The following is a 25626-nucleotide window of genomic DNA, read 5'->3' as shown; positions in this document are numbered from 1 at the left end:
GGGGGCGGGGCTGGGGAGGGGGACAGAGGGGACAGGAGGGGACGGGGGGAGGGGACACGGGGACAGGGCGGCGACAGTGACAGCCCCGCCCCCCCCCCCCCCCCGCGGGTCCCCAAACCCCGCGCGTCGCCAGCGATGTCCCCGATGTCCCCAACGATGTCCCCGATGTCCCCAAACCCCCACAATGTCCCCATGTCCCAGTGTCCCCTCGGTGTCCCCAACCCCCCCAGTGTCCCCAACGTCCTCAACGTCACCAACCCCACGTTGTCCCCATCCCCCCAAACCCCCAATGTCCCCAAATGTCCCCCAATCCCCCCCCGATGTCCCTACATGTCCCCAACCCCTCCACGTCCCCAATGTCCCCCAATGTTCCCCAATCCCCCCCGATGTCCCCAACATCCCCAATGTCCCCAATTGTCCCCAAACCCTGCAATGTCCCTGATGCCCCCACCCCCCCTCGATGTCCCCAACCCCCCAGATGTCCCCGATGTCCCCAAATGTCCCCACTGTCGCCACTGTCCCCAAACCCCCCCAATGTCCTCAATGTTCCTGCTGTCCCCAAATGCCCCAAATCACTCAATGTCCCCAATGTCCCCCGATGTCCCCAATGTCCCCCAATATCCCCACAGTCCCCAATGTCCCCAATGTCCCCCGCTGTCCCCTGTGCTGTCCCCAGTGTCCCTTTGTCCCCAGTGTCCCCCAATGTCCCCAATGTCCCCTGTGCTGTCCCCACTGTCCCCGCTGATGTCCCCAATGTCCCCAATGTCCCCAATGTCCCCAATGCCTCCAATGTCCCCAATGTCCCTGTGCTGTCCCCGATGTCCCCAATGTCCCCAATGTCCCCAGTGTCCCCCCGATGTCCCCACTGTCCCCTCTGATGTCCCCAATGTCCCCGATGTCCCCAATGCTGTCCCCAATGCTGTCCCCAATGTCCCCAATGTCCCCAATGTCCCCAATGTCCCCAATGTCCCCAATGCTGTCCCCAATGTCCCCAATGTCCCCGATGTCCCCAATGCTGTCCCCAATGTCCCCCAATGTCCCCCGATGTCCCCAATGTCCCCAATGTCCCCACAGTCCCCAATGTCCCCAATGTCCCCAATGTCCCCCCGATGTCCCCAATGTCCCCAATGTCCCCAATGTCCCCCCGATGTCCCCAATGTCCCCAGTGTCCCCAATGTCCCCCCGATGTCCCTAATGTCCCTGTGCTGTCCCCGATGTCCCCAGTGTCCCCGATGTCCCCGATGTCCCCAATGTCCCCACTGTCCCCCCGATGTCCCCAATGTCCCCAATGCTGTCCCCGATGTCCCCACTGTCCCCTCTGATGTCCCCGCTGTCCCCTGTGCTGTCCCCGCTGTCCCCAGACGCCGCCAGCCTCTCCGCGCTCGCTTCTTTGGGGTTTATTCTTTTTGGGGTTTTTTTTTGGGGGGGTTTTATGGCTTTGGGGACCCCCCCGGCCCCACACGGACACACCCGGGGGGGGAGGGGACACACGGGGACACGGAGGGGACACCGGGGGGGGGGGGGGGGGACACCGAGCTCGGGGGTCCCCGGGTCCCGTCTGGGGACAAACGCACACGGGGGGGGAGGGCGCGGGTTTTTGGGGGGACACACACGGGGGGGGGGGCGACAAAAATGGGGTCCCCTTTTGGGGGGGGGGACACCCCAAGGTCCTTTTTTGGGGGTCTCTTTTTGGCGGGGGGACACCCCAAGGTCCTTTTTGGGGTCTCTTTTTGGGGGAGGGGGACACCGGGGTCCCTTTTTGGGTCCCATTTTGGGCGTCCCTTTTGGGGGGGTCCCATTTTTGGGGTCCCATTTTGGGGGTCCCATTTTGGGCGTCCCTTTTGGGGGGGTCCCATTTTTGGGGTCCCATTTTGGGGGTCCCATTTTGGGCGTCCCTTTTGGGGGGGTCCCATTTTTGGGGTCCCATTTTGGGGTCCCATTTTGGGGCCCCATTTTGGATTCCTTTTTTGGGGTCCCTTTTTTTTTGGGGTCTCTTTTGGGGGTCCCATTTTTTTTGGTTTCTTTTTTTGGGGTCCCTTTTTTTGGGGTCCCCCAATCCCATTTTGGGATCCCATTATTTGGGGTCCCTTTTTTTGGGGTGCCGTTTTGGGGTCCCCCCCTCCAGTTTTGGGGTCTCATTTTGGGGTCCCATTTTTGGGGTCCCCTTTTTTGGGGTGCCACTTTGGGGTCCCTCCCTCTCCCATTTTGGGGTCCCTTTTTTGGGGTCCCCCAATCCCATTTTGGGGTCCCCATTTTGGGGTCCCCTTTTTGGGGTCCCTTTTTTTGGGGTCACATTTTGGGGGGGGGGTCCCCCCAATCCCTCCCCCCCCCCCAGCCGAACACGAACTGACACGGGGGTGGGGGAGGGGGTGGGGGAGGGGTGGGGGGGGAGCCCCATTTTTTTTGGGGGGGGGGTTCCCCTCCCCCCCCCCACCCCCCCCGGGTTTGGGGGTTCACAGTGGGGGGGGGCGGGGCCCCCCCGTGTCTTGGGGGGCCCGGGGGGGGCCGGGGGGGGGCCGGGGGGGGCCCCCATGGCTTCGGGCCCCGCGGCCCCGACGGCGCCGGCCCTGCGGGAGGGGATCCCAGTATGGACCAGTTCGGACCAGTATGGACCGGTATGGAAATGGGAATTCCCAGTATGGACCAGTTCGGACCAGTATGGACCGGTATGGAAACTGGAATTACCAGTATGGACCGGTATGGAAATGGGAATTCCCAGTATGGACCAGTATGGACCAGTATGGAAATGGGAATTCCCAGTATGGACCAGTTCGGACCAGTACGGAAATGGGAATTCCCAGTATGGACCAGTATGGACCAGTATGGAAATGGGAATTACCAGTATGGACCAGTTCGGACCAGTATGGACCGGTATGGAAACTGGAATTACCAGTATGGACCAGTATGGACCGGTATGGAAATGGGAATTACCAGTATGGACCAGTTCGGACCAGTATGGACCAGTTCGGAAATGGGAATTCCCATTATGGACCAGTTCGGACCAGTATGGACCATTACAGAAATGGGAATTCCCAGTATGGGTCAGTACGGACCAGTATGGAAATGGGACTTCCCAGAACGGACCAGTTCGGAAACTGGAATTCCCAGTATGGACCAGTACAGAAATGGGAATTCCCAGTATGGACCAGTACGGAAACTGAAATTCCCAGTACGGACCAGTATGGACCAGTATGGAAATGGGAATTCCCAGTTTGGACCAGTATGGACCAGTATGGACCAGTACGGAAATGGGAATTCCCAGTATGGACCAGTTTGGACCAGTATGGACCAGTATGGAAATGGGAATTCCCAGTACGGATCAGTATGGACCAGTACGGAAATGGTAATTCCCAGTATGGACCAGTACGGACCAGTTCGGAAACTGGAATTCCCAGTACAGACCAGTACGGACCAGTACGGGACAGTATGGAGCAGTATGGAAATGGGAATTCCCAGTACGAACCAGTACGGAAACTGGAATTCCCAGTACGGACCAGTATGGACCAGTTCGGAAACTGGAATTCCCAGTTTGGACCAGTATGGACCAGTATGGACCAGTATGGACCAGTACGGAAATGGGAATTCCCAGTACGGACCAGTATGGAAATGGGAATTCCCAGTATGGACCAGTATGGGTCAGTATGGACCAGTATGGAAACTGGAATTCCCAGTACAGACCAGTATGGAAATGGGAATTCCCAGTATGGGTCAGTATGGACCAGTTCGGACCAGTATGGAGCGGTACGGAAATGGGAACTCCCAGTATGGACCAGTATGGACCAGTATGGAAATGGGAATTCCCAGTACGGACCAGTATGGACCAGTATAGGAGAGTACGGACCAGTATGGAGCGGTACGGAAATGGGAACTCCCAGTATAGACCAGTATGAAAATGGGAACTCCCAGTTTGGCTCCCAGTTCCCTCCCAGTCCCTCCCAGTGCTCCCAGTCCCTCCCAGTGCTCCCAGTGCTCCCAGTTTGGCTGCCAGTTCCATCCCAGTTCCCTCCCAGTGCTCCCAGTTTGGGCTCCCAGTTATCCCAGTTTGGGCTCCCAGTTATCCCAGTTTGGGCTCCCAGTTATCCCAGTTTGGGCTCCCAGTTATCCCAGTTTGGGCTCCCAGTTATCCCAGTTTGGGCTCCCAGTGCTCCCAGTGCTCCCAGTTTGGCTCCCAGTTCCCTCCCAGTGCTCCCAGTTTGGCTCCCAGTTCCCTCCCAGTGCTTCCAGTTTGGCTCCCAGTGCTCCCAGTTTGGCTCCCAGTTCCCTCCCAGTGCTCCCAGTTGGCTCCCAGTGCTCCCAGTTTGGCTCCCAGTTCCCTCCCAGTGCTCCCAGTTTGGCTCCCAGTGCTCCCAGTTTGGCTCCCAGTTCCCTCCCAGTGCTCCCAGTTTGGCTCCCAGTGCTCCCAGTTTGGCTCCCAGTCCCTCCCAGTGCTCCCAGTGCTCCCAGTTTGGCTCCCAGTCCCTCCCAGTGCTCCCAGTGCTCCCAGTTTGGCTCCCAGTTCCGTCCCAGTTCCCTCCCAGTGCTCCCAGTTTGGCTCCCGGTCCCTCCCAGTGCTCCCAGTTTGGCTCCCAGTGCTCCCAGTTTGGCTCCCAGTTCCGTCCCAGTTCCCTCCCAGTGCTCCCAGTTTGGGCTCCCAGTGCTCCCAGTTTGAGCTCCCAGTGCTCCCAGTTTGGGCTCCCAGTTTGGGCTCCCAGTTTGGGCTCCCAGTGCTCCCAGTTTGAGCTCCCAGTGCTCCCAGTGCTCCCAGTTTGGCTCCCAGTTCCCTCCCAGTGCTCCCAGTTTGGCTCCCAGTTCCCTCCCAGTGCTTCCAGTTTGGCTCCCAGTGCTCCCAGTTTGGCTCCCAGTTCCCTCCCAGTGCTCCCAGTTTGGCTCCCAGTGCTCCCAGTTTGGCTCCCAGTTCCCTCCCAGTGCTCCCAGTTTGGCTCCCAGTGCTCCCAGTTTGGCTCCCAGTTCCCTTCCAGTGCTCCCAGTTTGGCTCCCAGTGCTCCCAGTTTGGCTCCCAGTCCCTCCCAGTGCTCCCAGTGCTCCCAGTTTGGCTCCCAGTCCCTCCCAGTGCTCCCAGTGCTCCCAGTTTGGCTCCCAGTTCCGTCCCAGTTCCCTCCCAGTGCTCCCAGTTTGGCTCCCGGTCCCTCCCAGTGCTCCCAGTTTGGCTCCCAGTGCTCCCAGTTTGGCTCCCAGTTCCGTCCCAGTTCCCTCCCAGTGCTCCCAGTTTGGGCTCCCAGTGCTCCCAGTTTGAGCTCCCAGTGCTCCCAGTTTGGGCTCCCAGTTTGGGCTCCCAGTTTGGGCTCCCAGTGCTCCCAGTTTGAGCTCCCAGTGCTCCCAGTGCTCCCAGTTTGGCTCCCAGTTCCCTCCCAGTGCTCCCAGTTTGGCTCCCAGTTCCCTCCCAGTGCTTCCAGTTTGGCTCCCAGTGCTCCCAGTTTGGCTCCCAGTTCCCTCCCAGTGCTCCCAGTTTGGCTCCCAGTGCTCCCAGTTTGGCTCCCAGTTCCCTCCCAGTGCTCCCAGTTTGGCTCCCAGTGCTCCCAGTTTGGCTCCCAGTGCTCCCAGTGCTCCCAGTTTGGCTCCCAGTCCCTCCCAGTGCTCCCAGTGCTCCCAGTTTGGCTCCCAGTTCCGTCCCAGTTCCCTCCCAGTGCTCCCAGTTTGGCTCCCGGTCCCTCCCAGTGCTCCCAGTTTGGCTCCCAGTGCTCCCAGTTTGGCTCCCAGTTCCGTCCCAGTTCCCTCCCAGTGCTCCCAGTTTGGCTCCCAGTGCTCCCAGTTTGGCTCCCAGTGCTCCCAGTTTGGCTCTCACCGCTCAGGGCGGGCCCAGGGGCTCTCCCAGGGCCGCTTTGTCCCGCGGGGCCGCCTTGGTCAGAGCCTTCTCCTGGGGACGGACGGACACACGGACACACGGACACACGGACATATGGACACGGGGACACACGGACACGGGGACAGACAGAGGGACAGGGATGGACAGATGGACACACGGACACACGGACACAGGGACAGACAGACAGACAGACGGACACACGGACAGACAGACAGACACAGGGATACACGGACACACGGACACACGGACAGACGGACACACGGACAGACGGACAGACGGACACACGGACAGACGGACAGACGGACACAGGGATACACGGACAGACGGACAGACGGACAGACGGACACAGGGATACACGGACAGACGGACAGACGGACAGACAGACACAGGGATACACGGACACACGGACACACGGACAGATGGACAGACGGACAGACAGACACAGGGATACACGGACACACGGACAGACGGACAGACGGACACAGGGATACACGGACAGACGGACAGACGGACAGCAGACACAGGGATACACGGACAGACGGACAGACGGACAGACAGACACACGGGGACAGACAGACACGGGATGGACACGGGGACAGACGGACACACGGACATGGGGACACGGGGACAGACGGACACGGGGACGGACGGACACGGGGACAGGGCAGGACACGGGACAGACGGACACGGGACAGACAGACAGACACGGGGACAGACGGACACACGGACACGGAGGCAGGGATGGACACGGGGACAGACGGACACGGGGACAGGACAGACAGACGGACGCCGTCAGGGATCCCGAGATCCCCCTTTGGGTTCCAGGGGGGTCCCCTATGGGACCTGGGGGTCCCCTGTGGGGTCAGGGGGTCCCTATGGGGTCAGAGGAGTCCCTATGGGGTCAGGGGGGTCTTTATGGGATCTGGGGGTCCCCTATGGGATCTGGGGGGTCCTTATGGGATCTGGGGGTCCCTATGGGGTCAGGAGAATCCTTATGGGGTCAGAGGAGTCCCTACGGGGTCAGGAGAATCCCTATGGGGTCAGGGGGCCCCTATGGGGTCAGGGGGGTCCCCTCTGGGGTCAGAGGAGTCTCTATGGGGTCAAGGGGTCCTTATGGGATTGGGGGGGTCCCCTATGGGATCTGGGGGTCCCTATGGGGTCAGGGGATCCCCTATGGGGTCAGGAGAATCCTTATGGGGTCAGAGGAGTCCCTATGGGGTCAGGAGAATCCCTATGGGGTCAGGGGGGTCTTAATGGGATCTGGGGGTCCCCTATGGAGTCAGGGGCGTCTTTATGGGATCTGGGGGTGCCCTATGGGGTCAGAGGAGTCCCTATGGGGTCAGGAGAATCCCTATGGGGTCAGGGGGGTCTTTACGGGATTGGGAGGTCCCCTATGGGGTCAGGGGGCCCCTATGGGGTCAGGAGAATCCCTATGGGGTCAGGGGGGTCTTTATGGGATCTGGGGGTCCCCTATGGGATCTGGGGGGTCCTTATGGGATCTGGGGGTCCCTATGGGGTCAGGGGGGTCCCCTCTGGGGTCAGAGGAATCCCTGTAGGGTCAGGGGGGTCCTTATGGGATCTGGGGGTCCCTATGGGGTCAGGGGGGTCCCCTCTGGGGTCAGAGGAGTCTCTATGGGGTCAAGGGGTCCTTATGGGATTGGGAGGTCTCCTATGGGATCTGGGGGTCCCTATGGGGTCAGGGGGCCCCTATGGGGCCAGGGGGGTCCTTATGGGATTGGGAGGTCCCCTATGGGATCTGGGGGTCCCCTATGAGGTCAGGGGGTCCCTATGGGATCTGGGGTCCCCTATGGGATCTGGGCGTCCCTATGGGGTCAGGGGGGTCCCTATGGGGTCAAGGGGTCCTTATGGGTCTCTATGGGATTTGGGGGTCCTTATAGGGTCAGGAGTTCCCCAAGGGTCCCTATGGGGTCAGGGGGGTCCCTATGGATTCTGGGGGTCCCCTATGGAATCTGGGGTTCCCTGTGGGGTCAGGGGGGTCCTTATGGGATCTGGGGGTTCCTGTGGGGTCAGGGGGTTTTGGGGTGCCCCTATGGGATCCGGGGGGTTCTGGGGGATCTCGGGGGGTTCTGGGGGATGCCGGGGGGGGGGGGGTTAGGGAGTCTCGGGGGATTTTGGGGGGTCCCGGGGGATTTTGGGGTCCCCAGGGATGTCACGGGGGGGGGGGGGTCAGACCTCCACCAGGGTGTGCCAGTGCTCGATGGGTTTGGGGGTTCCTGGGGGTTCCTATAGGATCAGGGGGTTCCCTATGGGATCTGGGGGTTTTGGGGTGCCCCTATGGGATCCTGAGGGTCCAGATGGGTTTTTGGGGGGTCCCGGGGGGTTTTGGGGTCCCCAGGGATGTCACGGGGGGGGGGTCAGACCTCCACCAGGGTGTGCCAGTGCTCGATGGGTTTGGGGGTTCCTGGGGGGTCATTATGGGATCCTGATGGGATCTGGGGGTTTTGGGGCGCCCCTATGGGATCCTGGCAGTTTTGGGGGGTCCCGGGGGGTTTTGGGGTCCCCAGGGATGTCACGGGGGGGGGGGGGGGGTCAGACCTCCACCAGGGTGTGCCAGTGCTCGATGGGTTTGCGGGGGTTCGCCAACATCTGCGCCCAGTGCTCGCGGCCGGGGCCGTCGGCGTCGCTGCCCACGCGGCACAGCCCGATCACCTCGTTGTGCCCGATGCTACCGGGGGGGGTCACGGGGGTCAGGGGGACCCCAAAAAAACCCAAAATCCCCCCAAAAATCCCTCAAAAATCCCCCCTTCTGCAGGACCCCAAAATGCCCCAAAACACCCCAAATCCGGCCCCGTTGTTGTCGTTGCCCACCTGGCACAGCCCGATCGCCTCGTCGTGCCCGATGCTACCGGGGGGGGTCACGGGGGTCAGGGGGACCCCCAAAAAAACCCCAAAACCCCCCCAAAAATACCTGGTTTGGAGGGACTCCAAAAAACCCCAAAGTGACCCCAAATCCGACCCATGCAAACAGCCCCATCACCCCCTTTGTGCCGGATTTTGGGGCGGTCAGGGGACACCAAAACGATGACAGGCACCTCAAAAAAACCCCAGAAGACCCCAAAATTCCCCCCAAACACCCCAAAAAACACCGAGTTTGGAGGGACCCCAAAACCGCCAAAATGACCGCAAAATCCCCCAAAACACCCCAAAATCCCCCAAAACAACCCCAAATCCGGCCCTGTTGGTTTCCCTGCCCACGCGGCACAGCCCGATCACCTCGTTGTGCCCGATGCTACCGGGGCGGTCACAGGGGTCAGGGGGACCCCAAAAAAACCCAAAATCCCCCCAAAAATCCCTCAAAAATCCCCCCTTCTGCAGGACCCCAAAATGCCCCAAAACACCCCAAATCCAGCCCCCGTTGTTGTCGTTGCCCACCTGGCACAGCCCGATCACCTTGTTGTGCCCGATGCTACCGGGGGGGGTCACGGGGGTCAGGGGGACCCCAAAAAAACCCAAAATCCCCCCCAAAATACCCCAAAAATCCCCCATTCTGCAGGACCCCAAAATGCCCCAAAACGACCCCAAATCCGGCCCCGTTGTTGTCGTTGCCCACCTGGCACAGCCCGATCACCTCGTTGTGCCCGATGCTAGCGGGGGGGGTCACGGGGGTCAGGGGGACCCCAAAAAAACCCAAAATCCCCCCCAAAATACCCCAAAAATCCCCCATTCTGCAGGAACCCAAAATCCACCAAATCGACCCCAAAATCACCCAAAACGACCCCAAATCCGGCCCCGTTGTCGTCGTTGCCCACCTGGCACAGCCCGATCGCCTCGTCGTGCCCGATGCTACCGGGGGGGGTCACGGGGGTCAGGGGGACCCCAAAAAAACCCCAAAATCTCCCCCCAAAAATACCTGGTTTGGAGGGACTCCAAAAAACCCCAAAGTGACCCCAAATCCGACCCATGCAAACAGCCCCATCACCCCCTTTGTGCCGGATTTTGGGGCGGTCAGGGGACACCAAAACAATGACAGGCACCTCAAAAAAACCCCAGAAGACCCCAAAATTCCCCCCAAACACCCCAAAAAACACCGAGTTTGGAGGGACCCCAAAACCGCCAAAATGACCGCAAAATCCCCCAAAACACCCCAAAATCCCCCAAAACATCCCCAAATCCGGCCCTGTTGGTTTCCCTGCCCGCGCAGCAGAGCCCGATCACCTCGTTGTGCCCGATGCTACCGGGGCGGTCACAGGGGTCAGGGGGACCCCAAAAAAACCCAAAATCCCCCCAAAAATACCTCAAAAATCCCCCCTTCTGCAGGACCCCAAAATGCCCCAAAACGACCCCAAAATCCCCCAAAACGACCCCAAATCCGGCCCACCCAGAACAGCCCCATCAACTACTTGTGTCTGATTTTTGGGGGGAGGGGGGTTCAGGGGGACCCCAAAAAACCCGGGGAGACCCCAAAATTCCCCTCTAAATACCCCCCAAAAAAATCCCCGAGTTTGGAGGGACCCCAAAATCCCCCAAAAAGACCCTAAAATCCCCCAAAATGATGCCAAAATCACCCCAAAACCTCTTCAGGACCCCCCAGGACCCCCTAAAACCCTCCCAGTACAAAACAGTTGGACCCAACCACTGTGCCAAGGTTGACGCTCTCATGGAGGACGTCAACCAAGGAGCGCCCCATTGCTCTGGGATGACCCCAAACGCCCCAAAACCACCCAAAACACCCCAAAACCCCTCCTGGACCCCTCAAAGACCCCAAATTTCTCACCAAACCCCCCCCCAGAACCTCCCAGTACAAACCAGTTGAACCCAACACTGGTGACCAGGTTGACGCTCTCATGGAGGACATCAACCAAGGAGAGTCCCATTCCTCCGGGATGACCCCCAAACACCCCAAAACCCCCCAAAATCCCCTCAAAGACCCCAAGAGACCCCCAAAGACCCCCCAAAATCCATCCCGGAGCCCTCCCAGTACAAACCAGTTGAAGCCGATGATGGCGATGAGGTTGACGCTTTCATGTTGGACGCCAACCAACGTCAACCATTGCTCTGGGATGATCCCAAACACCCCAAAACCTCCAAAATTCCCACAGAATCCCCTCAAAAAAACCTCTAAATCCACCCAAAACTTCTTCAGAACCTCCCAGGACCCCCTAAAACCCTCCCAGTACAAACCAATTGAACCCAACACTGGTGACCAGGTTGACGCTCTCATGGAAGACGTCAACCAAGGAGCGCCCCATTGCCCCGGGATGACCCCAAACGCCCCAAAACCCCCCAAAATCACCCCAAAATCACCCCACAACCCCTGCAGGCCCCTCCCGGTGCTCCCAGTGCGCACCAGTCGTAGTCGACGACGGCGATGGTGAGGCTGACGTGGTGCACGCTCTCGTGGGGGACGTCGAAGACCAGCGCCTCGTTGTAGTTGGGGTTCAGCGTGTTCTTCTTGATGGACGTCTTGCGCTTCTTCAGCCGCCGGCCCTCGGCCATCAGCGAGGCCTTCACGTAGGGGTCTGCGGGCCCCAGAGACCCCATGGAACCCCAGGGCTCCCCGGGGCGCCCCAAAACACCCCATAATGACCCATAGAGCCCCCAAACACCCCATAATGACCCACAGAGCCCCATGGAACCCCAGGGCGCCCCAGAGCACCCCAAAACACCCCATAATAACCGATAAGACCCCATGGAATGCCAGGGCGCCCCATAATGACCCATAGCACCCCAAAACACCCCATAATAACCCATAGAACCCCATGGAACCCCAGAGCGCCCCATAGAACCCCAAAACACCCCATAATGACCCATAGAACCCCAAAACACGCCATAATAACCCATAGAGCCCCATGGAACCCCAAAGTGCCCCAGAGCACCCCAAAACACCCCGTAATGACCCATAGAACCCCACAGAACCCCACTGACCCCATAGAACCCCAAAACACCCCATAATAACCCATAGAACCCCAAAACACCCCATAACAACCCATAGAACCCCAAAACACCCCATAATGACCCATAGAGCCCCCAAACACCCCATAATGACCCACAGAGCCCCATGGAACGCCAAAGTGCCCCAGAGCACCCCAAAACACCCCGTAATGACCCACAGAACCCCAAAACACCCCATAATAACCCATAGAACCCCAAAACACCCCATAATAACCCACAGAGCCCCATGGAACCCCAGAGCGCCCCATAGAACCCCAAAACACCCCATAATAACCCATAGAACCCCAAAACACGCCATAATAACCCATAGAACCCCAAAACACCCCATAATGACCCATAGAGCCCCATGGAACCCCAGAGCGCCCCATAGAACCCCAAAACACCCCATAATGACCCATAGAGCCCCCAAACACCCCATAATGACCCACAGAGCCCCATGATACCCCAGGGAGCCCCAGAGCACCCCAAAACACCCCATAATGACCCACAGAACCCCCAAACACCCCATAATGACCCATAGAGCCCCAAAACACCCCATAATAACCCACAGAACCCCAAAACACCCCATAATAACCCATGGCACCCCAAAACACCCCATAATGACCCACAGAGCCCCATGGAACCCCAGGGCGCCCCATAGAAACCCAAAACACCCCATAATGACCCATAGCACCCCAAAACACGCCATAATAACCCATAGAACCCCAAAACACCCCATAATGACCCACAGAGCCCCATGGAACCCCAAAGTGCCCCATAATAACCAATGGAACCCCATGGGACCCCACTGACCCCATAGAACCCCAGAACACCCCATAATAAACCACAGAACCCCATGGGACCCCAAAACATCCCATAATAGCCCATAAAAACCGATGGAACCCCATAGCGCCCCATAGAACCCCAAAACATCCCATAAGAACCAATGGAACCCCACAGACCCCACAGACCCCACAGACCCCACAGACCCCATAGACCCCACAGAACCCACAGACCCCACAGACCCCACAGACCCCACAGACCCCATAGACCCCACAGAACCCACAGACCCCATAGACCCCACAGAACCCACAGACCCCACAGACCCCATAGACCCCACAGACCCCACAGACCCCATAGACCCCATAGACCCCACAGACCCCACAGACCCCACAGACCCCACAGACCCCATAGACCCCATAGACCCCATAGAACCCACAGACCCCACAGACCCCACAGACCCCACAGACCCCATAGAACCCACAGACCCCATAGAACCCACAGACCCCACAGACCCCACAGACCCCATAGACCCCATAGAACCCATAGAACCCACAGACCCCATAGACCCCACAGACCCCACAGACCCCACAGACCTCATAGACCCCATAGAACCCACAGACCCCACAGAACCTGGAACTCCCCACAGACCCCACAGACCCCATAGACCCCACAGACCCCACAGACCCCACAGACCCCACAGACCCCATAGACCCCATAGAACCCATAGAACCCACAGACCCCATAGACCCCACAGACCCCACAGACCCCACAGACCCCATAGACCCCATAGAACCCACAGACCCCATAGAACCCACAGACCCCACAGACCCCACAGACTCCATAGACCCCACAGACCCCACAGACCCCACAGAACCTGGAACTCCCCACAGACCCCACAGACCCCACAGACCCCACGGACCCACAGACCCCATAATAACCCACAGCAGCTGTAACACCCCATAGATCAAATAACACCTGTCCCCACCTGAGCACACCTGTCCCACACCTGTCCCCCCGTGACACACCTGAGCACACCTGTGACACACCTGTGACACACCTGAGCACACCTGTGACACACCTGTGACACACCTGTCCCCCCATGACACACCTCAGCACACCTGTGACACACCTGAGTAGCTGGTGAGGTCCATGGCCCTGTATCCCCCCTGTCCCACACCTGAGCACACCTGAGTGCACCTGTGACACACCTGTCCCCACATCTGACACACCTGAGTAACCGGTGAGGTCCATGGCCCTGTATTCCCCCTGTGACACACCCATGACACACCTGTCCCCACCTGTGACACACCTGTGACACACCTGTCCCCACCTGTGACACACCTGAGTAGCCGGTGAGGTCCATGGCGCGCAGGTTGGAGGCGCGGATGACGGTGACCGTGAGGCGCCCGGCCGTGGGCAGGTAACAGAGGGAGAAATTCACCTCGCCCAGGTCGGCCTTCTCCTGCAGGTGAGGGACAGGTGGGACAGGTGGGACAGGTGGGAGAGGTGAGGGACAGGTGAGGAACAGGTGAGGGACAGGTGAGACAGGTGTGGGACAGGTGAGACAGGTGAGGGACAGGTGAGGAACAGGTGAGGGACAGGTGAGACAGGTGAGGGACAGATGAGCACAGGTGAGACAGGTGAGGGACAGGTGGGACAGGTGAGAGACAGGTGAGGGACAGGTGAGGGACAGGTGAGGGACAGGTGAGCATCAGGGACAGGTGAGACAGGTGGGACAGGTGAGACAGGTGAGGGACAGGTGAGGGACAGGTGAGCATCAGGGACAGGTGAGGGACAGGTGAGGGACAGGTGAGACAGGTGAGCATCAGGGACAGGTGAGGGACAGGTGAGGGACAGGTGAGACAGGTGAGCATCAGGGACAGGTGAGACAGGTGAGGGACAGGTGAGACAGGTGAGACAGGTGAGGGACAGGTGAGACAGGTGAGGGACAGGTGAGGGACAGGTGAGCATCAGGGACAGGTGAGAGGTGGGACAGGTGAGGGACAGGTGAGACAGGTGGGACAGGTGAGACAGGTGAGGGACAGGTGAGGGACAGGTGAGACAGGTGGGACAGGTGAGACAGGTGAGGGACAGGTGAGGGACAGGTGAGACAGGTGAGGGACAGGTGAGGGGACAGGTGAGACAGGTGGAGGGACAGGTGGGACAGGTGGGACAGGTGGGACAGGTGAGACAGGCGAGGGACAGGTGAGGGGGACAGGGACAGGTGCCACAGGCGCCTCCTGGCTGTCCCTCCAGGTGGGCACATTGGATCACCACCTCCAGAAGGTTCTCCAGGATTACCTGCTCACCTCACCTGTCCCGTGACCCTTTTTTGAGGAGTTTTGGGATCTTTTTGGGGTTCCCCATGGATTCCTCAAGATTTCCACACCCACTCACCCCCGTCCCCTCCTGGATGTCCCTCCAGATGGCCACCTTGAACAACCATCTCCAGAAGGTTCTCCAGCACTGTTTGCCCATGACCTTTTGGGGTTTTTTCCTGGGATCTTTTAGGAGTTTTGGGATCTTTTTGGGGGTTCCCCCCGATTCCAGCACCCACTCACCCCCGTCCCCTCCTGGATGTCCCTCCAGATGGCCACCTCGGGCCGCGCCTCGGCCGCCTCCAGCAGGTTGTCCAGCACCACCTGCCCGATGAGGTCGTGGCGCGAGAAGCGGTCGAAGTCGTAGACGCTGAAGTGCAGGCGCCGCGCCGGCAGCTCGGCGAAGGGCACCCCGAAGCTGAAGGTCTCGTCCCACTCGGGGTTCAGCGTCCGCCGCAGCACCTTGGTCTGGAACTTCTTCTTGCGGTCGGGCAGCAGGTAGATCTTCACGTAGGGGTCCGAGAAGCCGTTGGAGTCCTTGGCCGGCAGGTCCCGGGCGCGCAGGACGCGCACCAGGAGCTGCTGCGAGCCGTACGAGTAGCGCAGGGACACGTTGAGGCGGCCGCACGACGGCGCCGGGCCACCGGGGCCACCGGCGTGGCCACCGCGGGCGCCGCCCGGCTCGGGGTCACCGGCGGGGCCGTAGAGCTCGGGCTGGATCTGGCCCAGGTGGGCCGGGGGCTCCTCGGGGACGGGCGGCAGCGAGGAGCTGGGGGGGGACAGGGCTGGCTTAGCGGGGTCTGGGGTCCGGGATTTGGGGGATTTGGGGTTCAGGATTTGGGGGATTTGGGGGATTTGGGGTTCAGGATTTGGGGGATTTGGGATTTAGGATTTGGGGGATTTGGGGTTCGGGATTTGGAGGATTTGGAGGATTTGGGCTTCAGGACTTGGGGCTAGAAATGGTTTTGGGGTGGTGGATTTGGGTTTAGAGACCATTTTGGGGTTGGGGATTTGGGGGATTTGGAGGATTTGGGGTTCAGGATTTGGGGTTCAGGATTTGGGGGATTTGGAGGATTTGGGGTTCAGGATTTGGGGGATTTGGAGGATTTGGGGTTCAGGATTTGGGGTTAGAGATGGTTTTGAGGGTCAGGATTTGGGGTTGGGGATGATTTTGTGGTTCAGGATTTGGGGTTAGAGACCCTTTGGGGTTTGGGGATTTGGGGGATTTGGGGTTCTGGATTTGGGGGATTTGGGATTTAGGATTTGGGGGATTTGGGGTTCAGGATTTGGGGGATTTGGGGTTCAGGATTTGGGGTTCAGGAATTGGGGCTAGAAATGGTTTTGGGGTTTGGGATTTGGAGTTAAAGACCCATTTGTGGTCGGGGATTTGGGGGATTTGGGGTTCAGGATTTGGGGGATTTGGGGTTCGGGATTTGGAGGATTTGGAGGATTTGGGCTTCAGGACTTGGGGCTAGAAATGGTTTTGGGGTGGTGGATTTGGGTTTAGAGACCATTTTGGGGTTGGGGATTTGGGGGATTTGGAGGATTTGGGGTTCAGGATTTGGGGTTCAGGATTTGGGGGATTTGGAGGATTTGGGGTTCAGGATTTGGGGGATTTGGAGGATTTGGGGTTCAGGATTTGGGGTTAGAGATGGTTTTGAGGGTCAGGATTTGGGGTTGGGGATGATTTTGTGGTTCAGGATTTGGGGTTAGAGACCCTTTGGGGTTTGGGGATTTGGGGGATTTGGGGTTCTGGATTTGGGGGATTTGGGGGTTTTGGGGTTCAGGATTTGGGGGATTTGGGGTTCAGGATTTGGGGGATTTGGGGGATTTGGGGTTCAGGATTTGGGGTTCAGGAATTGGGGCTAGAAATGGTTTTGGGGTTTGGGATTTGGAGTTAAAGACCCATTTGTGGTCGGGGATTTGGGGGATTTGGGGTTCAGGATTTGGGGGATTTGGGGTTCGGGATTTGGAGGATTTGGAGGATTTGGGCTTCAGGACTTGGGGCTAGAAATGGTTTTGGGGTGGTGGATTTGGGTTTAGAGACCATTTTGGGGTTGGGGATTTGGGGGATTTGGAGGATTTGGGGTTCAGGATTTGGGGTTCAGGATTTGGGGGATTTGGAGGATTTGGGGTTCAGGATTTGGGGGATTTGGAGGATTTGGGGTTCAGGATTTGGGGTTAGAGATGGTTTTGGGGTTCAGGATTTGGGGTTGGGGATGATTTTGTGGTTCAGGATTTGGGGTTAGAGACCCTTTGGGGTTTGGGGATTTGGGGGATTTGGGGTTCTGGATTTGGGGGATTTGGGGGTTTTGGGGTTCAGGATTTGGGGTGGGAGATGGTTTTGGGGATGGGGGATTTGGAAGATTTGGGGTTTAGAGAAGGTTTCAGGGCTGGGTGTTTGGGGTTAGGGAAGGTTTTGGGGTGGTGGATTTGGGGCTAGAAATGGTTTTGGGGTTCAGGATTTGGGGTTAGAGACCCCTTTGGGGTCGGGGTTTGGGGGATTTGGGGTTGGGGATGGTTTTGGGGTGGGGGATTTGGGGTTAGAGGTGGTATTGGGGTTCAGGATTTGGGGTTAGGAAAGGTTTTGGGATGAGGGATTTGGAGTTAGGGAAGATTTTGGGGTTCAGGATTTGGGGTTGGAGATGGTTCTGGGGTTTGGGGTTTTGGGGATTTGGAGGATTTGGGGATGGGGATTTGGGGCTGGGGATGGTTTTGGGATCATGGATTTGGGGAGGATTTGGGGTCAATGTTGGTTTTGGGGTCATGGATTTGGGGTTGGGGATGGTTTTGGGGTCAGGGATTGGGGGGATTTCGGGTGATTTGGGGTTTGAGACCCCCCTTTCCCACCCCTCCTCCTCTCCCTGTCCCCCCTCTCCCTGTCCCCACCAAATGTCCCCAAATGTCCCCAATGTCCCCAAATGTCCCAAATCCCCCAAATGTCCCAAATCCCCAAAATGTCCCTAAATGTCCCCAATGTCCCCAAAATGTCCCAAATCCCCCAAATGTCCCAAATCCCCAAAATGTCCCTAAATGTCCCCAATGTCCCCAAATGTCCCAAATCCCCCAAATGTCCCAAATGTCCCCAAATGTCCCAAATGTCCCCAAATCCCCCAAATCCCCAAATCCCCCAAACGCTCCCAAATCCCCCAAACCCCCCAAATGTCCCAAAATGTCCCCAATGTCCCAAATCCCCCAAATGCCCCCAAATCCCCCAAATCCCCCAAATGTCCCCAAATGTCCCAAATCCCCCAAATGTCCCAAAATGTCCCCAATGTCCCAAATCCCCCAAATCCTCCAAACGTCCCAAAATGTCCCCAATGTCCCAAATCCCCCAAATCCCCCAAATGTCCCCAAATGTCCCAAATCCCCCAAATCCCCCAAATCCCCCAAATGACCCCAAATCCCCCAAATGTCCCCAAATCCCCCAAATGTGCCCAACCCCCCCCCCCTCGCCCCCTTACCTGCCGCCCATCCCCCCCACCAGCTGCTGCGAGGGGGCGCTGGGCAGGGTCCCCGCCCCTCCCCCCCCCCCGCCGTCCCCCCCAAACTCGGGGGGGCCCTGGGGGGGTCCCGGGGGGGGGAGGGGGAGGGGCGGGCCCTGCCCGGGGGGAGGGGGCGGGGCCAAGGCCCGGACCCCCCCCCCGGGCCCGATTTCGGGGCAGGGCCCCATGTCCAGGTAGCAGCGCTCGGGGGGGGGCTCGGGGGGGTCCCCCCGGTCGGGCAGGGGGTCCCCGAAAGGCGGCGCCCCTCCCCCCAGCCCGCCCTGGGGGGGGTCTTTCCTCGGGGGGACCCCCCCGGGACCCCCCTTGTGGCGCCAGGGGAGCCAGCAGAGCTTCCAGGAGACGAAGAGCGACACGCCCAGCAGCACCAGGCCGCAGAAGGTGACGATGACGGAGAGCAGCGACACCGACACCTCTGCGGGGGAAAAGGGGACGAAATTCACCAAAAACACCCAAAATTGACCAAAATTCACAAAAAAACCCGGAAAAAATCCACCCAGAAATCACCAAAATCCACCCAAAACCCCCCAGCAGGACCAGGCCGCAGGAGGTGATGATGACGGAGAGCAGCGACACCGACACCTCTGCGGGGGGGGGAATAGACCCCAAATTCACAAAAATCAACCCAAAATTCACAAAAAAAACCAAAATTCACCAAAAAACCCAACCAAAATAGACAAAAATTCCAGAAAAATCCACCCAGAAATCACCAAAATCCACCCAAAACCCCCCAGCAGCGCCAGGCCGCAGGAGGTGACGATGACGGAGAGCAGCGACACCGACACCTCTGCGGGGGAAAAGGGGACAAAATTCAACAAAATTTACCAAAAAAACCCAAAATTCACAAAAAAAACCCGGGAAAAATCCACCCAGAAATCACCAAAATCCACCCAAAACCCCCCAGCAGCGCCAGGCCACAGGAGGTGATGATGACGGAGAGCAGCGACACCGACACCTCTGCGGGGGAAAAGGGGACGAAATTCACCAAAAACACCCAAAATTCACAAAAAAACCCGGAAAAAATCCACCCAGAAATCACCAAAATCCACCCAAAACCCCCCAGCAGCGCCAGGCCGCAGGAGGTGATGATGACGGAGAGCAGCGACACCGACACCTCTGGGGGGGGGGGAATAGACCCCAAATTCACAAAAATCAACCCAAAATTCACAAAAAAAACCAAAATTCACCAAAAAACCCAACCAAAATAGACAAAAATTCCAGAAAAATCCACCCAGAATTCAACAAAATCCACCCAGAATTCACCAAAATCCACCCCAAACCCCCCAGCAGCGCCAGGCCACAGGAGGTGACGATGACGGAGAGCAGCGACACCGACACCTCTGCGGGGGAAAAGGGGACGAAATTCACCAAAATTTACCAAAAAAACCCAAAATTCACAAAAAAAACCCGGGAAAAATCCACCCAGAAATCACCAAAATCCACCCAAAACCCCCCAGCAGCACAAGGCCGCAGAAGGTGACGATGACGGAGAGCAGCGACACCGACACCTCTGCGGGGGAAAAGGGGACGAAATTCACCAAAAACACCCAAAATTGACCAAAATTCACAAAAAAACCCGGAAAAAATGCACCCAGAAATCACCAAAATCCACCCAAAACCCCCCAGCAGTGCCAGGCCACAGGAGGTGACGATGATGGAGAGCAGCGACACCGACACCTCTGGGGGGGGACATGGGATGAAATTCACCAAAAAACACCCAAAATTCACCAAAAAACCCAAAATTCACCAAAAAACCCAACCAAAATAGACAAAAATTCCAGAAAAATCCACCCAGAATTCAACAAAATCCACCCAGAATTCACCAAAATCCACCCAAAACCCCCCAGCAGTGCCAGGCCACAGGAGGTGACGATGATGGAGAGCAGCGACACCGACACCTCTGGGGGGGGGGGAATAGACCCCAAATTCACAAAAATCAACCCAAAATTCACAAAAAAAACCAAAATTCACCAAAAAACCCAACCAAAATAGACAAAAATTCCAGAAAAATCCACCCAGAATTCAACAAAATCCACCCAGAATTCACCAAAATCCACCCCAAACCCCCCAGCAGCGCCAGGCCACAGGAGGTGACGATGACGGAGAGCAGCGACACCGACACCTCTGCGGGGGAAAAGGGGACGAAATTCACCAAAATTTACCAAAAAAACCCAAAATTCACAAAAAAAACCCGGGAAAAATCCACCCAGAAATCACCAAAATCCGCCCAGAAATCACCAAAATCCACCCAGAAATCACCAAAATCCACCCAAAACCCCCCAGCAGCACCAGGCCGCAGGAGGTGACGATGACGGAGAGCAGCGACACCGACACCTCTGCGGGGGACAGACCCGAAATTGACCAAAAAAACCCAAAATTCACCAAAATTCATCAAAATTTACAAAAATCCGCCCAAAATTCACCAAAAAACCTGGAAAAATCCACCCAGAATTCACCGAAATCCACATAAAAAATCCAGCGGGTGCCCGCGGTGCTGCAGCAGGTGTGCCCAGGTGTGCCCAGGTGTGCCCAGGTGTGCCCAGGTGTGTGCCCAGGTGTGCCCAGGTGTGCCCAGGTGTGCTGTGTCTGTGCCCAGGTGTGCCCAGGTGTGCCCAGGTGTGCCCAGGTGTGTGCCCAGGTGTGCCCAGGTGTGCCCAGGTGTGTGCCCAGGTGTGCCCACGTGTGCCCAGGTGTGCCCAGGTGTGCTGTGTCTGTGCCCAGGTGTGCCCAGGTGTGCCCAGGTGTGCCCAGGTGTGCTGTATCTGTACCCAGGTGTGCCCAGGTGTGCCCAGGTGTGCCCAGGTGTGCCCAGGTGTGCTGTATCTGTGCCCAGGTGTGCCCAGGTGTGCCCAGGTGTGCTGTATCTGTGCCCAGGTGTGCCCAGGTGTGCCCATGTGTGCCCAGATGTGCCCAGGTGTGCTGTATCTGTGCCCAGGTGTGCCCAGGTGTGCCCATGTGTGCCCAGATGTGCCCAGGTGTGTGCCCAGGTGTTCCCAGGTGTGCCCAGGTGTGCCCAGGTGTTCCCAGGTGTGCCCAGCTGTGCCCAGGTGTGCTGTATCTGTGCCCAGGTGTGCCCAGGTGTGCCCAGGTGTGCCCAGGTGTGCTGTATCTGTACCCAGGTGTGCCCAGGTGTGCCCAGGTGTGCCCAGGTGTGCCCAGGTGTGCTGTATCTGTGCCCAGGTGTGCCCAGGTGTGCCCATGTGTGCCCAGGTGTGCCCAGCTGTGCTGTGTCTGTGCCCAGGTGTGCCCAGGTGTGCTGTGTCTGTGCCCAGATGTGCCCAGGTGTGTGCCCAGGTGTGCCCAGGTGTGCCCAGGTGTGCCCAGGTGTGCCCAGGTGTGCGCAGGTGTGCCGTACCTGTGTCGGCGGGGCGCGGGTGCCCGCGGTGCCGCAGCAGGTGTGTGCCCAGGTGTGCCCAGGTGTGCCCAGGTGTGCCCGGGTGTGCCCAGGTGTGCTGTGTCTGTGCCCAGGTGTGCCCAGGTGTGCCCAGGTGTGCCCAGGTGTGCTCTATCTGTGCCCAGGTGTGCGCAGGTGTGCCGTACCTGTGTCGGCGGGGCGCGGGTGCCCGCGGTGCCGCAGCAGGTCGGTGAACTCGAGGCAGCGGGCGTGGGGCGGGCGGGCGCGGGGGGCGAAGCAGAGCTCGTGCACCAGGCGCAGCGCGCTGCGGCAAACGTCCTCCTCGTAGTCCCCGGACATGGCCTGGGAATGGGGAAAAATGGGGAGAAAACGGGAAAAATCGGGGAAAAAATGAGGGGAAAATGAGATTTTTGGGATTTCTGGGAGAGGGGAAAAAATGGGGGGGAAATGGGGAAATTTGGGGGAAATAGGGATAAAATGTGGATAAAATATAGGGAAATGTCCTTGCTGTGGTCCCTGGACATGGCCTGGGAAATGGGGAAAAATGGGAAAAATTGGGGAAAAATGAGGGGAAAATGAGATTTTTGGGATTTCTGGGAGAGGTGGAAAAATGGGGGGTAAAATGGGGAAAAATGGGGGAAATAGGAAGAAAAACGTGGGGAAAACGTCCTGCTCAGAGTCCCCAGACATGGCCTGGGAGCGGCGCAAAAATGGGGAGAAAACTGAAAAAATCAGGAAAAAATGAGGGAAAAATGAGATTTTTGGGATTTCTGGGAGTGGGGAAAAAATGGGGGGGAAATGGGGAAATTTGGGGGAAATATGGATAAAATGTGGATAAAATACAGGAAAAATGTCCTCCTTGTGGTCCCTGGACATGGCCTGGGAAATGGGGAAAAAATGGGGGGAGAATGGGGAAAAAATGAGGGGAAAATGAGATTTTTGGGATTTCTTGGAGTGGTGGAAAAATGGGGGGAAATGGGGAAATTTGGGGGAAATATGGATAAAATGTGGATAAAATATAGGGAAATGTCCTCGCTGTGGTCCCTGGACATGGCCTGGGAAATGGGGAAAAAAATGGGGGAAAATGGGGGAAAAATGGGAAAAATTGGGAAAAAATGAGGGAAAAATGAGATTTTTGGGATTTCTGGGAGTGGGGAAAAAATGGGGGGGAAAAGGGGAAATTTGGGGGAAATAGGGATAAAATGTGGATAAAATATAGGGAAATGTCCTTGCTGTGGTCCCTGGACATGGCCTGGGAAATGGGGAAAAAAATGGGGGAAAAATGGGGGAAAAATGGGAAAAATTGGGAAAAAATGAGGGAAAAATGAGATTTTTGGGATTTCTGGGAGTGGGGAAAAAATGGGGGGGAAAAGGGGAAATTTGGGGGAAATATGGATAAAATGTGGATAAAATATAGGGAAATGTCCTTGCTGTGGTCCCTGGACATGGCCTGGGAAATGGGGAAAAATGGGAAAAATTGGGGAAAAATGAGGGGAAAATGAGATTTTTGGGATTTCTGGGAGTGGCGAAAAAATGGGGGGGAAATGGGGAAATTTGGGGGAAATAGGAAGAAAAACGTGGGGAAAACGTCCTGCTCAGAGTCCCCGGACATGGCCTGGGAAAGGGGAAAAAATGGGGAAAATTGGGAAAAAATGAGGGGGAAAATGAGATTTTTTGGATTTCTGGGAGTGGGGAAAAAAATGAGGAATTTTGGGGAAATTATGGGTAAAATGTGGATAAAATATGGAAAAGATGTTCTCCTCTTAGTCCTCAGATGTGGTCTAAAAATGGGGGGGAAATGGGGAGAAATAGGGAAAAATGGGGGAAAATGGGGAAAAAATGGGGGAAAATGGGGAAAAATTGGGAAAAATTGGGAAAAATGGGGGGGAAATGGGAAAAATCTGAGAAAAAAGGAGAAAAAATGGGGAAAATGGGGACAAAATAGGAAAATAATGGGGGGAAATGGGGAAAAATGGGAAAAATTGGGGAAAATGGGGAAAAATGGAGAGGAAAATGGGGAGAAAATTGGGGAAAATTATGGAAAAGATGTGGAAAATGGGGGGGGGGAATGGGGGAAAATGGGGGGCAAAAATGGGAAAAATTGGGGAAAACCGTGGGAAAAACATCCTGGCTGTCATCCAGGGATGTGGGCGAAAAAAATGGGATAAAAACCACGGAAAAATGGGGAAAAATGTGAGAAAAATGTGGGAAAAGTTCTCCTCGTAGGCCTCAAGCAAGGCTGGTGCTGAAAAATGGCGCTGGGCACACCTGGGCACACCTGGGCACACCTGGGCACACCTGGGCACACCTGGCACAGCGCCTTCCATTTTAGCCCCGCCCCCTTTAGCCCCTCCCACTTTGGTCCTGCTTAAGCCACACCCATTCAAGCCCAACCCTTCAAGCTCCTCCCCTTAAGCCCCTCCCCCGGAGCCCCTTCCTCATTTAAGCCCCTCCCTTTTAGCCCCACCCCTTCAAGCTCCACCCCTTTCAGCCCCTCCCCTTCAATGCCCCTCCCTCTTTTGAGCCCCACCCCCTTAGGCCCCGCCCACCCAATCCCTTCCTTTAAGCCCCTCCCCTCAGACCCCCCACCCCTTTAAGCCCCTCCCCCTCCAGCCCCACCCATTTAAAACCCCGCCCCTTCCAGCCCCTCCCCTTTAAACCCCACCCATTTTAGCCCCTCCTCTTTTTAGCCCCACCCGTTTAGGCCCCGCCCCTTTGGCCCCGCCCCCTCTCACCTTTGGGGTCTCCTGACTTTGGGGGGGTCAGAGGGGCCCGGGGGGGGGGGAGGGGGGGGCGGGGCCGGGCCATGGAGGGCGGGGCCAGGGGGGGCCCCTCGTGTCACCTGTGGGGGGGACAGAAATGGGGGGGGGACACCCCAAAAGTGACCCCAAAAGTGACCCCAAACCTGCCCCACCCACCTGAGCCCCAAAATCCCCACCCACCTGAACCCCAAAATCCCCACCCCAAAAACTGCCCCACCCACCTGAGCCCCAAAATCCCCACCCCAAAATCGGCCCCACCCACCTGAGACCCAAAATCCCCACCCCAAAATCGGCCCCACCCACCTGAACCCCAAAATCCCCTCCCAAAATCTGCCCCACACACTTGAGCCCCAAATACCTGAATCCCAACACCTGAACCCCAAATCCCGACCCCCAAAACTGCCCCACCCACCTGAGCCCCAAAATCCCCTCCCAAAATCTGCCCCACCCACCTGAGCCCCAAAATCCCCTCCCAAAATCGGCCCCACCCACCTGAGCCCCAAATACCTGAACCCCAACACCTGAACGCCAAAATTTCCTCCCAAAATCAGCCCCACCCACCTGAACCCCAAAATCCCTGCCCAAAATCAGCCCCACCCACCTGAGCCCCAAAATCCCCACCCCAAAAACTGCCCCACCCACCTGAACCCCAAAATCCCCTCCCAAAATCGGCCCCACCCACCTGAGCCCCAAAATCCCCACCCCAAAATCGGCCCCACCCACCTGAGCCCCAAAATCCCCACCCCAATACCTGCCCCACCCACCTGAATCCCAAAATCCCTGCCCAAAATCAGCCCCGCACACCTGAGCCCCAAAATCCCCACCCCAAAATCGGCCCCGCACACCTGAGCCCCAAATACCTGAACCCCAACACCTGAACCCCAAAATTCCCTCCCAAAATCGGCCCCACCCACCTGAACCCCAAATACCTGAACCCCAAAATCGGCCCCACACACCTGGACACCCCGAATCACCCAAACCTCCCCCCCACACCTGAATCCCAACACTTGCACCCCAAAATCCCTGCCCAAAACCAGCTCCGCACACCTGAACCCCAAATACCTGCACCCCAAAATCCCCAGCCCAATACCTGCCCCGTACACCTGAACCCCAACACCTGCACCCCAAAATCCCCGCCCCAAAATCAACCCCACACACCTGAACCCCAAATACCTGAACCCCAAAATCCCCAGCGCAATACCTGCCCCGT

General features: G+C 57.7%; 1 protein-coding gene across 1 annotated transcript; it reads right to left on the bottom strand.

Annotated features, from left to right (window-relative positions):
• Positions 1-1381: 1381 nt before the first annotated feature.
• SYT3 (synaptotagmin 3) lies at positions 1382-24474 on the bottom strand. Its single transcript, XM_053968408.1, has 9 exons — positions 24390-24474; positions 21840-21996; positions 18261-19809; positions 15040-15565; positions 13820-13940; positions 11112-11283; positions 8360-8489; positions 5783-5854; positions 1382-2567 (listed from the first exon to the last, which is right to left on the bottom strand). The coding sequence occupies exons 3-8, from the start codon at positions 18467-18469 to the stop codon at positions 5786-5788; spliced, it is 1227 nt and encodes a 408-aa protein (XP_053824383.1). The 5' UTR covers positions 18470-19809; positions 21840-21996; positions 24390-24474; the 3' UTR covers positions 1382-2567; positions 5783-5785.
• Between the last annotated feature and the right edge of the window lie 1152 nt (positions 24475-25626).

The sequence above is a fragment of the Vidua chalybeata genome, chromosome 34, assembly GCF_026979565.1.
Source record: "Vidua chalybeata isolate OUT-0048 chromosome 34, bVidCha1 merged haplotype, whole genome shotgun sequence".
NCBI lineage: Eukaryota > Metazoa > Chordata > Aves > Passeriformes > Viduidae > Vidua > Vidua chalybeata.
This window is presented reverse-complemented; position numbering and strand designations above follow the sequence as displayed.

Bases quoted from the DNA above. Each gene is read 5' to 3' on its own strand.
- SYT3 (XM_053968408.1), bottom strand. From the start codon at position 18,469: ATGGGGCCCTGCCCCGAAATCGGGCCCGGGGGGGGGGTCCGGGCCTTG. The intron at 13,941-15,039 runs GTGAGTGGGTGC...CCTCACCTGCAG, and splicing joins ACATCCAGGAGGGGACGGGG to GAGAAGGCCGACCTGGGCGA. The intron at 8,490-11,111 runs GTGCGCACTGGG...CCCCCCCGGTAG, and splicing joins GCCGTCGTCGACTACGACTG to CATCGGGCACAACGAGGTGA.